The following is a 12,774-nucleotide window of genomic DNA, read 5'->3' on the forward strand; positions in this document are numbered from 1 at the left end:
CATCCTCTCTATTAGCCAAAAATTGCCAATATTGATTAAGTCTAATGCTGTCTTCGTCTCACTGAGGACTTCTATGTCTGGATGATACTAAGCAAACATATATTCATATTTGCTCAGTTTAAATAATTTCTATTAACAGTCACCTTTTCATTTTCCCTGCAACTGGTCTGAGTAGCATTTTTTTTAACTTAAAAGATCATGTGGTTTAAAAATTGGCAACAAAAATGAACCAAAACAAGTTCATCCATACAACAATCAGTTTATTAAAACAAAACATTAAATAATAAACATATTTACATGCACTGAAAATAATGACCTGTCGAAGTATGCAATGTCAACATGTGAAAGATATTGGTAAGCCTTATATACAAAACGAGGCGTTCATGGAGGGGCCAACTTCACTCTCCACCCAGAGTTATTGCAGTCGATGAAATTCAGAAAGAAAAGCCTGCACTGGAATCTTTGGCAGCTGTGGTTTCTTCAGTTTTCAGCCGTAGGCATATTTGTCTGTTACAGCTTTATCATTTGGAGTCATCTGTCCACTCAGCTTCATTAAAAGCTTCACAATAAGGCCAGCCTGTGAAGAATTAATGAACATTAGCAAGACTATTTTCATACTTAAAATTCCCAAACTTATAAATGTTTCAAACTTAAGCTGGAATCCCTGAGAAAAGATGGTTGTCAAAATATTTAGCTTTTAAATTGGACGCTGCATTCAGTCATTATTTGTGATTGGATTTGATTATTTTACATTAGATATATTTCTTAAGATGCAAACAATGTTCAAAACAAATTTAAACCACTTGAAATTGGCAACATTCTTGAGAAGTTACCTGTTTTGTGTGCACAATGAAGTTCATTTTGTTGTCACCACTGTGTATCTGGAAGTACTGGTCAGCATGTCCAAGCTGCCACATGAATGTGCCATACTCTAAACTGATGAGAAGGACCTAGGAGCAGATAGATTTAACAAATTATCATATTAACAGTCCACCACATGTTCAGTTAATACACAGTGTTAAGTGAGATTAAGCCTATTCATTCAACTGAAGCTTTAAACATGGTACGATACCTTGGTCTCCATATTCATGAGGTGCAGCCCCTTTGTGTTGACGCCGACATAGACACGGATGACTTTGTGGTTGCTGGCACTGGCCTTGGTGTAGACCTGGCCTGTGAAGAAAGCTGCTCCGTAGGTCGGGATGTCCCAGCAGTTCTGTAGGAAGAGTCGCTGCAGGTGGTGCATCTCTTTGCTCACCCCCTCACTGGTGCTCAGGGCCTTTTGGAGAAGGAGGGGCAAAAAGGCATTTAGTCACAATAGGGAGCAGCTGGATTTCATTTAAAGCATGAAAACAGTTTTAACAATGAAAGAAACTGAGTGTACTTTGTATTCATGAAGAATCCTGTTGGTCCAGTGGTACGCTTTGCTTTTCACCTTTGATATCGGCACAATAGATTTCAGGTTTTCCTCACTGAAAATAAAACATGGAGAAATGCAGCTTTTTCCTTTGTATGCCAATAAAGGACAATTCAAGACTTTCCTGCACCATAAAAACACAGTATTTAAATGGAAATAAATGAATAAGTTCCCTAATTACTTAAGCCTGACATGCCACAAATGAAAAGTTTTATTTTATCATCATGAGAGGACAGTGCTGTATGTATTTAAGCATAAACATGACCTGAAAACAGTCTCTTACTTGAGAAACCCTTGCTTGTGCTTCTTGCTCTCGTAGTTTCCATAGATGATCTGCAGGAGGAGGCTGGCCAGAGTGATCAGCTTGTTGTCTGGAGCAGGAAAGAAGCCCTTCAGGAGACAGTGACGTGCCTCGTCGAACAGGATGAGGATGGCCAGCGGATCCTCCACCTGGAACAAAACAGTATGTATCAGAGTGAAGACACCTTATGCACAATATACTGAAAATTTTAGCCTCTTGTAAAATGTGAACTACCTTTTTCTCAATTTCGAGAGGCAGCCGGACATCCCTGCGGAGAAAGAGCTGAGGTGTCTCCCTTTGAGGATCCAGCACCGTCAGGTCTGTCACAATTTCAGTCCAGATCCTCAGGTGCTGCAGGGGCTTATGGTACGGCTTCAGCTGCAGGTCTGACACAATACACACACACACCCATATTTTCTTTCACACTGTTTGGTTGTGGTTGGTTTCATAGCCACTGAATGAATGTACGAGTGCTCTCAGAACACGTATTTAACGTGTTGTACTCACGGAAGATTCTCAGAGCAGATCCAGATGGTAAAATACTGCTGGGTCTCCTGGGAAAGACGCATGCCCTCCATGATCTGCTGTACCGTTGTGTTGTTGCCATGCTTTAGTTCGACAGAGCGATACGACCCGTCCATGCGGTAGATACGCACCTTCTCATACTGTGGAACACACACACATATATCATAGATAAAACCAAGTGAAACAGCTTGGTCCCATGTCATTTAAAAAAAATCTAAATGAGTATTTAAATAAATTACTTTGACCTGTACTTGGGAAACAGCACCATCTAGTGACAAGTAGCAAGACAACTTAATCTTTACTTTAAAAAAAAGGGGGGAAGGCACTGTTAAACTGAAGCTGCAAGGAATCAGCATCAGCATGAAAACTCTACTGAAGGCATACGCTGTGTCTTTTTGCTAAATCTAATAATTTCTATCACGTTTTGTTGTCATGTTTGCAGAAAAATAAGTGTCTGATGTGCGACTCACAGGTTTGCTGCTGGCTTGCTGCAGAAGCTTCACTGTCTCCTCCCATTCGTTCTGTTTGTTCTCCTCACACACTTGCTGAGGTGATCTCTTCTGCTGGTCTTCTATGTGCTGTTGGAGGTGACATTTATTTATTGATTTATAATGGTGAATCATTAATTTGTAAATCATTAAATTTGTTGCTGTAACGTGTGGTTTCCATTGGAAGAAATACATAATTCCTGATGGACATTGGTGTATATAGCTGCTGTACTGAGGCCAAAATCAGGTTAAAATTATGAAGGGCCACTTGATAATCATCCACTGCAGCTTTGGGGAAAAAAGAAAAGGAAAGAAAGTCAAAAGACAACATCAGCATCACATTTCGTACCCGGTCAATCTCAGGGTGCTGTAGCAGGAGTTGCACTATTTCTGCGTGGCCTCCTCTGGCCGCAAAGTGCAGAGGGGAGCTGAGCTGGCCGTTCAGCAGGTTCGGATTACAGTTGCCTTTCTCCAGCAGGAGCTTGGTTGCCTCCACTTTACCGTGCCTGAATGGAACCAAACAAATACAACCCTCATCATTAATGGGACAAACCAAAACTTATGGATACTGGAGGCTTTCTCTGGCAGTGAGGGAAGCATCAGACTCACCAGCAGGCATAGTGAATGGGAGCCCAGTGGTCACTGTCCAGCTGCTTGACGGAGAAACCGCTGTCCAGAAGCTTAGAGAGCAGCTCCGTGTCTCCTTCACAGGCGCTGCGGTGGAGAGGAAAGTCATCCACCCACTGGCGCTCCCTGCAGAGACAGAGGAAGTCTGTGTTGAGAATCATTTTTAAAACATTTTACTAATTAGATTTCACGCAGAAAAAGAAGGAAAATAAAGACACAAGTAAAAGCAGAGGTTGTCAGCAGAGAGCAGTAACAACAACGTGGTTCATTAAGAGGTGAGAACTCCTCACTTGTCCTCTGTCACACAGTTGGGGCCGTGTTGCCACTTCTCCCTCTTGGGGATCTGGATCTTAGAGTAGTCCGGGGCTCCGAGCCCAAAGTATGGGTTGATGATAACTTTGTCCACCTGTAAAGAAATAGAGTTTATAGGCAGAGTTAACGTGATTTTAAAACAATAGCTAGTCATGCTATCTTTGAGGCATCCAATCTTCCAAGGTAAATGAAATTGCATGTATCAATCCATCAGTTTTCTGGTCTTTTAAGTTTCTTCTGGTACAAAAAAAATCCAACAGATGTCCTAATACAGAAACATCTCCCTTCACAAATGAGGTCCCTCACCCGGTTGGTGTACTGCAGATCAGAGCCGTAGAGCGGGTTGAGGATGCACATGTCTGCCTTCTCCAGTGACATCATCTTGCTCTTGATCTCCAGGGCGGTGTAGCCCATGTGCAGACCCTCGTCACTCAGTTTGCCCTCGCTGCTGTAGGCCGGGTTGCTGACGTTGGTCTTCACCCGCTCTACAGGTGCCGGCCGGAACAGAGCGGGGATGGCGTGAGGTACGGTGTGCTGCTCTGCTAACCACCTGTGGAAGTCACAATGGGAGAGGAAAATTCAAAGCCTAATCCCAGTGTCTTTTACTTGCCAAAGGAAGAGTATATTTTCAAACATATCCTCACTTGTCTAAGGCCAGGAGCATCTTAGAGGTGATGGAGCAGAAGTGAGCGCTGGTCTCACTGCACACTCGCATGATGTCCTGGAAGCAGTAGAAGCTGGGGCTCCCAGCGCTGTAGACAGGCTTGCTGTTGTCTGTTCAGAGCGACTCATTAATTTACAGTATGTACAAAATCTGTGGAGTTGGTTTAGATACAAAATAGTGTTTTTGTCTCACCTTTAACACTGACTGGCACAACAAAAAGCGAGGCCTCTTTCCCTTCATTGTCTCCATCAAGAGGAAATTTCTTCATGTGCACCACACGCTTTCCTGCAAACCAAAACTGTCTTCAGAACAGTGGCTTCCAAGCCTCTAAAAACTGTTCAAATTAGACAATCTCTGCTCACACTCTTCGCAACTCAGACATGTGCAGTCTCCATTGCTTCTCTTAACGGGTCATGAGCTGAAAATGTAGAAGAAATATGCATGTATGTAAATGCCATAAATGTCTCAGACTCACCTATGAAGCCTTGATTATTGGATATCGGTCTGATTGTTTCGTCAACATAATCCAATATGGATTTGGATTTGTCTCCTCCTGCTTGGATCTTTGTCGCCAGGAGGACCTTTCTTTCTTTTCTTCTCCTTCCCTTCCAAAGGCACTTCAATTAACAAGATCTGTACAGGCACCAGAGGAAACAAGAAGTGTTTTTTATTTATTATCTTGATACATTTTAGACTGACTTGATGATGATACTCAGAACATTTACCTCGTAGGCTTTGGCTCTGTATTCCTTTGAGCTCAGGCTGACTTGACTCTTTGGGCGAATGACAGCAACAAACACATCCTCGAGGCAGTCCTCGTTGCCCATCGTGCCAACTTTTTCCTCATTCCCAGCAAAACATCCTACACAAAGGCCAGATGCCGTGCAGAGGCATGCCTGCCTGACACAGCATGTTGTGATTAGAGCTGGGCAAAACTTTCATACTATATGTAGCTAATCTGAAACAGGACTGAGTGCTACTGTTGTCAGAGAGCATATATCTGCTGCTGAAACAATTAGTTGATGAATCAATAAAACAACTGATATAAAATAATAATGACCATATTTTTTTGAGAATCAATTGTTTGTCTCTATGAAGCAAAAATATTCTCTGGTTGCATCTTTTCAAATGTGAGAATTTTCTGCTTTTATCTTTTCACATGATGACATTTAAACTGTTCAACTGCATTTTCAGTATCTCCTTATGTTTTAATGACTGAACAACTAACTGATTAACCAAAAAATAATCAACATATTCAGTAATAATGAAAGTAATCATTATTTGTGGACCTTAATATATGATCAGGTTTGATATGAATAGGTACTAAGAAGTTAATTGCATCATTTGACTGTAATACAACTTTTAAAACCAGAAGAAACATGTGATAAACCTCATTGTATAATACTTTACAATTAGGCTATATCATTATCAGAGATTTTTAAACATGACCTTTGTATTGCTATAGCAAAAATCAGGAAGTGGCAGAAAAACTATACATTTTAATTTTAAATTTCACTTCATGTAAAGCAGATAAATGACACATATTTATCTGTAGGCCATGATCAGACACACTCCACATAGTTACCCTGAGTCAGACCACCATTTATATTTATAGCCTTTTATGCATAATGTATAAAGTATATACAACCAGCTGTGACACTTGATATTATGAAGTGTTATGCTGATAGGGCATCAGCTCAGTTATTTTCATTATTGATCAATCTGCCCGTTATTGTCTCAATTTAAGGATTAGTTATTTTGTTCATCAAATGTAAAAATTGAAATGTCCATCATAATTTCCAAGAGCCCAAGGTGACATCTTCACATTTTAAAATTGTTTAAATTACATGTTTTATCTGACCATCAGTCAAAAACACGAAGATATTCACTTTACTCTTGTGTAAAAAAAAAAAAAAAAAAAACTTTAAATTCTCACTTTTGAGAAGGTAAACCCAGTCAATGTTTGGCATGTTGGCTTTAAAAACGACATAAACTCTAAACATTAATTTGTTTGTCACTGATTCATCGACTAATCGTTTCAACTTTAATCATATCTGCGATGCTTTATAGCTGTGGTTTTATCTGCTCTACGATTGCGAGCAAATAAAGTTGACTGAAAGTGCTGTACACAATAGAAAATAAATAACAATTAAACAGAAAACAGGCGAATAAACCACGCCTCTGTGGGCTGTATGAAATATCTTAACAGGATTATATGCCAAAGGACTTTTTAAATATTTAAAGTGAAATAATTGCTCATAACCATCAGTTCAAAAATCAACTTGTTGAGTTCAAAGGAAGGTCACGCCCCGGAAACCAAACTCTCTGCTTTCTTTACACAGTTATTACACAAAGTCTTCCGTATACTGTGTTTTACATTACACACAGGGATTTATCCAGTGTTTTTATATTCTATTCTCCACAACAACCGGGATCAACTTTTAGTTCTGAATCAGCAGCTGTAGCCGGGATGCTACTAACTCTCATCATCACCGCTTTTCCGCTCGTTGAGCAGCTCAAACTTACCGAAAGCGACGCGACTCGTCCTCAAACAGCCCAAACGCAGCCTTTCCCCAGCTCTCACACAGAGTTTACTGTGTTAAATTTATCAGTCCGCAGCCGGTATTCTGCTCCAGGTAAACTTCCAGAGCAGATATATGTGCTGAAGTGGTCGCAGGCCTTTAACTTGGGGCAGGGCTGCAGAGACAAACAGAGGAATCACGTTACGTTTCATTACAGCAGCTCCGGTCGGAAAACAGAGGACTCTGGCGGTGAGGGGGACTCAGTGCGGGCTGCAGAGCAACATATTGTATTAGGTAGATAAAACGGGCCCAGTTCAGTTTTAGTACTCGCCTGGGTGTGTTTAATTTTAACAGAGCAAGAGCTATGATGTGCAGGCCAATACTTATAGAAGTCCTAGAAAAATGTCCTAAAGTAATAATTATAATAATAATAACAATTACAGGAACATTACAAGGATCTTATATTAATTATAGATTTTTGGTGACAATGTACCCTTTTAATATTTTATTAACTTTATACCTTTGAAAAATCAGTAATTAACCTAAATTATATCCATTATAATTCTAATTCCTATTTGACAATTGTATTCCAGTAGAATAGTTTTTTCATGAGCACTGTAAGTCCTATTAGCCTTCAGAAAGCATGTATTTAACCTCAGAGCCTATATTCAATCACTTAGGAAATACATCCAGTCCTGCAGAGGCCCAAAGTGTTGAAGTGTTGAACAGCTAATGCATTATGAAAAACACAGTGATGAAACATGTAACCTAAATAGTGAAATAATCAAATGAATTTTTAAAAATTGGCCTGCTGTTATGAAATAATGTTTTATTCATCATCCCTCTTAAGTCATTTTTATTTCATCACAGTCCTTTGTATTTCACAAAGTTCCCACTTCCAAAATATGTTTTTATTTTATAACACCATTTTGCCAAAGATAGTTTTAATCAATACTTTCTTTAATTACCAGGGTTGGTCTTTGTGATTGTCTCACAATGACTTGGAAGTCCAGCATTTGGCTTCATACCTTCAAAAGAATGGAATCTCATATTTTGACTTTAGGTTCTTAGTTTTAGTTTATTGTTTCTCTGGTATTATGAAAGCAGTTTCTGTTTCATTTGGGTTCAGGCATATTCAACAGATGTATCACAAGCTGTTTTTTTCTAGAAGAGGTGGGTTTGTCTTGGCTGCATGGATATAAAGTATAAATACATGTTGAATTCAGAGTTATGCACTTACAGAGGGCCTTATTACAAATTTTACTAACTAGTACAGCATGGTTTTTCTATACATGAATCATTGGTTTTGGTGTAGATAGAACTGACTCACAAATGCACAACTTAATCAACTAATAACTTATACATTTTAATTGAAGATTGTATAAAACTTCAGCATTTATTGGTATGTAACATTGAGCAGCTGGAATATACAGTGGTCTCTTTGAAACAAACAAACAATGTCAAAACAATAACTAAATGCGAATATCAGGTGCAGTCAAGTGCATAAATGAAAACATAACTTTGGTTTGTATATATATTTATAATATAACTGGTCTTTTGCCATTGGTCCACAGCTGAGAGTAGTGTTCCCTGTGTTGTTGCCTTCAAACCCAGAGGATGTCCTCTCTTTCTGTTGGTCCATGTTCAGGTCGACTTTTCTTTGTCTTTGCACTGACTGAGCACCTCCTGCATCTTCTTCTGGATTTCTTCCACCCTCTTAGCCCACTTCTCCCGCACCTCGTCTTCATCGTCCTCTGTAACAGCTGTGTAGGCCATGAGTGCGATGAGGCCAATGTGGAAGAGGTGGGCGATGTGTGAACAGCGGTGCTCCATGATCTCGCGGTCACCATCGCAGTTTTCCAGGTACACCTTCAGCAGGGGTCTTCCAAACAGCGTGTTTGTACCCATCACACCGCGGTAGTACACGTCCAGGCTCATGTCGCTCTTGTCTCTCTCATATATGTTCTCAAAGGTATCCATGTGACGCTGAGCATTGCCCGGATCTTTCCTCACCTGCGCCACCATGGTGTTGAAGGCATTGTACTGGTGCTTGATGTACTCTTCGTACTTGCCGTAGGTTTCGTTCACCTCATCGATGCGAATCTGCCTCAGGCATTGTTGGTTCTTTTGGGAGATGCTTTCTAGCTTGGAGTGGATCGCCTGGAAGTCCTTGTCCAGAGCGTGCGCCTCCTCGTCCATTAGGCCCTTGCGAGCCACCCCGACCAGGGAGGAGACAATGCCAAAGATGGGGTCGATGGAGGAGGCGAAGGAGGACACCTTCTCCACGCAGCACAGCACTTTGGCTGCAGTTTTCTTGATTTGTCCTGCATCAGCCATTACTGTTGCTTTTCTTCTGCCACTTTAAGGTTCACACAGAGTGAGTCTAGAGGCTGGAGAGATTAAAAAAAAAGTACCTTATGATCTGTAAAACTGAATCCATACCCTGTGTAGTACCTCAGCATCTGACAACAACCCTTCTAGATACACAAAACAAGAGCTTTCACTCAAAAGTAGGTCACAGAGAGTCCAAATACTGGTTCTTCTTGCATTACCTCTAAAAGTTAAGTTGTGGGGCCTTCAGAACCACATGTCACCATGTATGCCATACTGCAAAAGGTGTCATCTTACACTCTAATGTTACTAGCAACAGGTGGAGCGTCAACACAGAGCTTCAACAATTGAGCAAAAGAAGAAACTAGGTCTGGAAGTGAAGAATATTTTAATTATTGATGACACTTAAAATTGTTAGAAAATAGTAAAATATGAACCATCACAATTCCCCAAAGCCCAAGTTTACATGTTGAAATTGTTTGTTTTGTATTTCCAATAGTCTAAACACTTAGATAAATATCATAAAAAACTATCAAGACCTGCAAATATTCTGGAACTAGTGATTTTTTTTTTTTTACCATTTAAGCTCATAAAATTTATATTAATCAATGATCAGATTGGTTGCTTATTAATTCTTTGTCAATTGGCGGCTCCAGAAAAAACTTGTTTTTGTTCCTCCACAAAGTCAGAATTAGACATTCAGCTAAAATCAAACCAAATTAAAGTATTGTCTAAAATTATTTTATAACATTGTTTGATGAAGCACTAAAGTGCAGGATTACAAATGACATATCAGTAATCTGTTGCTAGTTTCTAGGACTACAGACTCAAATCCAACTGGAATTAATTCTTCTCATAGTTTTGACATTAATCATCTATCTCAATGTTGTCCTGCTGGAAAAATAACTCTGGGACAACAGTGGGTGTGTCTTCATTTGTAGTAACGCAAGAAAGACTGGAAATAAACAAATGGTTACAGGTTGTGACCTGAGATTTTTCGTCTTTAACAGTTCAAATAACCTCCAGTAGCTACTTAGCACCTTTAATTTTAACTCAGGATGGGTGGCTGTTTTGTTTTCAAGCTTGTTTTTCTCATTTCCTGATTTCTGAGGCTGCACACACATCACTTCGCAGTCATTCACACACCTCACTTTCATTTCATCATTCCCAGCTGACTCAGCTATCACCCAGAATTCAAACAACCTTCAGTTCAGAGATTACAATGCACGGAGGCAGCAAATGTTTACTCACCAGAGATAAAACTGCTGGTATCCCTCTGTCTATTGAAGCTGTCTGGCTTTCCGTTCCACCATTTTCCTCCCTAGTCAAAAATAAGGACAGCCCCCTCCAGGCCAAATAAGGGAGCAAACACGAGGAAGTGACTCATGCAGGCCCTGTGCTGATTGGATGAGGGGAGTTCTTCCACATGCACCACAGCTCCAACCACAGGCTGCAACACAGACACTAAATGACAAAGTCTCCTCTTCATTGTGTTGTTTTAATTGTAGGTTCCACACCAGTATTGGTGATCAAATACCACAGAAATATTCAGTACAAGATAATGTCACAGTGCCTGATCAGGAAACAGAGTCACTGATAGTGCTGATTGATTGATTTGATAAAGTATTTTAGCAGTTTCACTCTCGGAGCACGAGGATGTCTGGGATAAAGACATATTTTCTCATTTATTTCAGTTGGTATCAAGGCAAGCAAGAGCTGGTTTTATTTATTTTATTTAAATAAGATAAATTGAATTTTGTTTCTGGTGTTTACAGCGTTAATATGTCTTGCCATATGGTGTCACAAAACATTTCATAGGAACAGTTTTTACAGTGAATATATACAGCTGTATCAGCATTTGTTGGCTTTAAGCACCCTGAATATATAAATCACTTATATAGTGCTTGTCCACCCTAATGAACAAAGGGTTTTACAGTGTGCCTCTCATTCACTCACTCAGTCTTTCAGACTAAAATACCAAAACAAGGTTGATACAATGACATATTGTACAACTCAAGTGCATGAGTAAATGTAGACAAAGCATTAAATTTAGCAAGAAAAATATTTTAAAAAATCATCAGCAACATTTCTCCACAGAAACAATGTCACAGAAAATGCTGTCATCAGTTTTTATAGGGACAGTTTTTGTAATGTAAAGTACAGACCTATTTAATGTCTTTTGTTCCTGAAAGAGCACTTGAAATTACTATATGTAATACATGAAGATTTCTTACTTTGGCGTCATCTAGAGGTATCGACAAGAATGACACTGTGGCACACATCAGTACATGCTCCTGCCACCTAACTCTGCCTCCTCCTCAGCTTCCTGCTCTCTGTGGGTTTCATCCACTCCATGCATGAAGGTGATGGAGGAGGTAGAAGAGGTGTGGTCTCGCATCTTGTTTGTCTGAGCCTCTTCTCTTGTTTTCTTGTTTGTTGGCGCCTGCAAATCATCTGTTCCCATGTTACATCACATTAAAATACCATTTCATGTCTACTTCACTAAAGGCTTCAAGAACAAACAATAATCAGCCTGCACAATCACTTTTCAGTGTCAAAGTAATCAACAGTAGCTTTGATACAGGTGCTGACAACAGGATGGTGGATCACTAGCTTTAAACACACTGAGCAACACCATTAGTTTTAATCTTTGAGTTATATTAATGTTGAATGTTGGCAGTGATTTGGTAAAAGTTAAGAAAAACACTAATGTTTCCTGGGTCTCACCTGGATTCATCAGGCCTAAGTATTTGTTAAAAATTGCAGAAATTTCTATTCTGTACACTCTGGGTATACAATCTGTATTTACAGCTAACCAAATATTATTCAGTGGGACAGGGACAAGCCTGTTGTGTAATGTTTGACTTCCCACATAGTGATATGAGACAAAATGGGAAAACATCTGCAGATTTTTCCAAGTAGTATGCTCACATACGCACACTTTCTCTCTCTCTCTCTCACACACACACACACACACACACACACACACACACACTGCCTAGATGAACTCACCCTGACCCCTCAGAGCTCAGGACCTCGTGCTCTCTCAGCCTGTGTCCTATGGGCGGTCAAACTGTACTGAGATTAATTAATCTGCTGCACACAAAAATATTCATTTCAAGCATATTTGTCATAGTGATGTCAGTCATACAGTGGGGGACCTCTGAGATCAGAGAGAGATCATTGCAAATATATATACATACTGTGCTGTTACTGACTGGCACTGCACAGTCACAGTATTTTCTCCTTTATCACTCATCAATCCTCTGATACAGCACTCATGACTTAATTGTGTTTTGATAAGAGATTTGTGCATCAGGTGCTGCAGGGTCTGTGAAAACATAATGAACTACCACCATGATGACAATTAATCAATGGCAGAAAGTAATTACATTTATTTAGCACAGTGTGGTTCTTGTATTTTACTGGAGTATTTCCATTTTCTGCTACTTCATACTTCTACTCCACCAGTCCACCAGAGGGAAATGTTGTACTCTTTTCTCCATTACATTTATCTGACAGCCAAAGTTACCACTTACCTTTCAGATCAAGTTACTTTTGGTATAAAGTGCATTTTGTTGATAATA

The 12,774-nt window shown here is 39.8% G+C and overlaps 2 protein-coding genes across 2 annotated transcripts; both read right to left on the bottom strand.

Annotated features, from left to right (window-relative positions):
- Positions 1–243: 243 nt before the first annotated feature.
- krit1 (KRIT1 ankyrin repeat containing) lies at positions 244–7,063 on the bottom strand. The gene is given in 18 exon segments (XM_018670728.2): positions 244–577; positions 834–950; positions 1,073–1,279; positions 1,385–1,472; positions 1,701–1,867; positions 1,953–2,104; positions 2,227–2,383; positions 2,714–2,821; positions 3,081–3,237; positions 3,341–3,484; positions 3,649–3,764; positions 3,977–4,220; positions 4,315–4,444; positions 4,527–4,619; positions 4,810–4,918; positions 4,920–4,967; positions 5,060–5,234; positions 6,861–7,063. Coding segments are annotated over 17 exon segments (2,229 nt in total). The 5' UTR covers positions 5,162–5,234; positions 6,861–7,063; the 3' UTR covers positions 244–487.
- An 844-nt stretch (positions 7,064–7,907) lies between these two features.
- rpz2 (rapunzel 2) lies at positions 7,908–10,595 on the bottom strand. Its single transcript, XM_018670729.2, has 2 exons — positions 10,439–10,595; positions 7,908–9,246 (listed from the first exon to the last, which is right to left on the bottom strand). The coding sequence occupies exon 2, from the start codon at positions 9,191–9,193 to the stop codon at positions 8,501–8,503; it is 693 nt and encodes a 230-aa protein (XP_018526245.1). The 5' UTR covers positions 9,194–9,246; positions 10,439–10,595; the 3' UTR covers positions 7,908–8,500.
- Between the last annotated feature and the right edge of the window lie 2,179 nt (positions 10,596–12,774).

This window comes from Lates calcarifer, linkage group LG3, assembly GCF_001640805.2.
Source record: "Lates calcarifer isolate ASB-BC8 linkage group LG3, TLL_Latcal_v3, whole genome shotgun sequence".
Lineage (NCBI taxonomy): Eukaryota > Metazoa > Chordata > Actinopteri > Centropomidae > Lates > Lates calcarifer.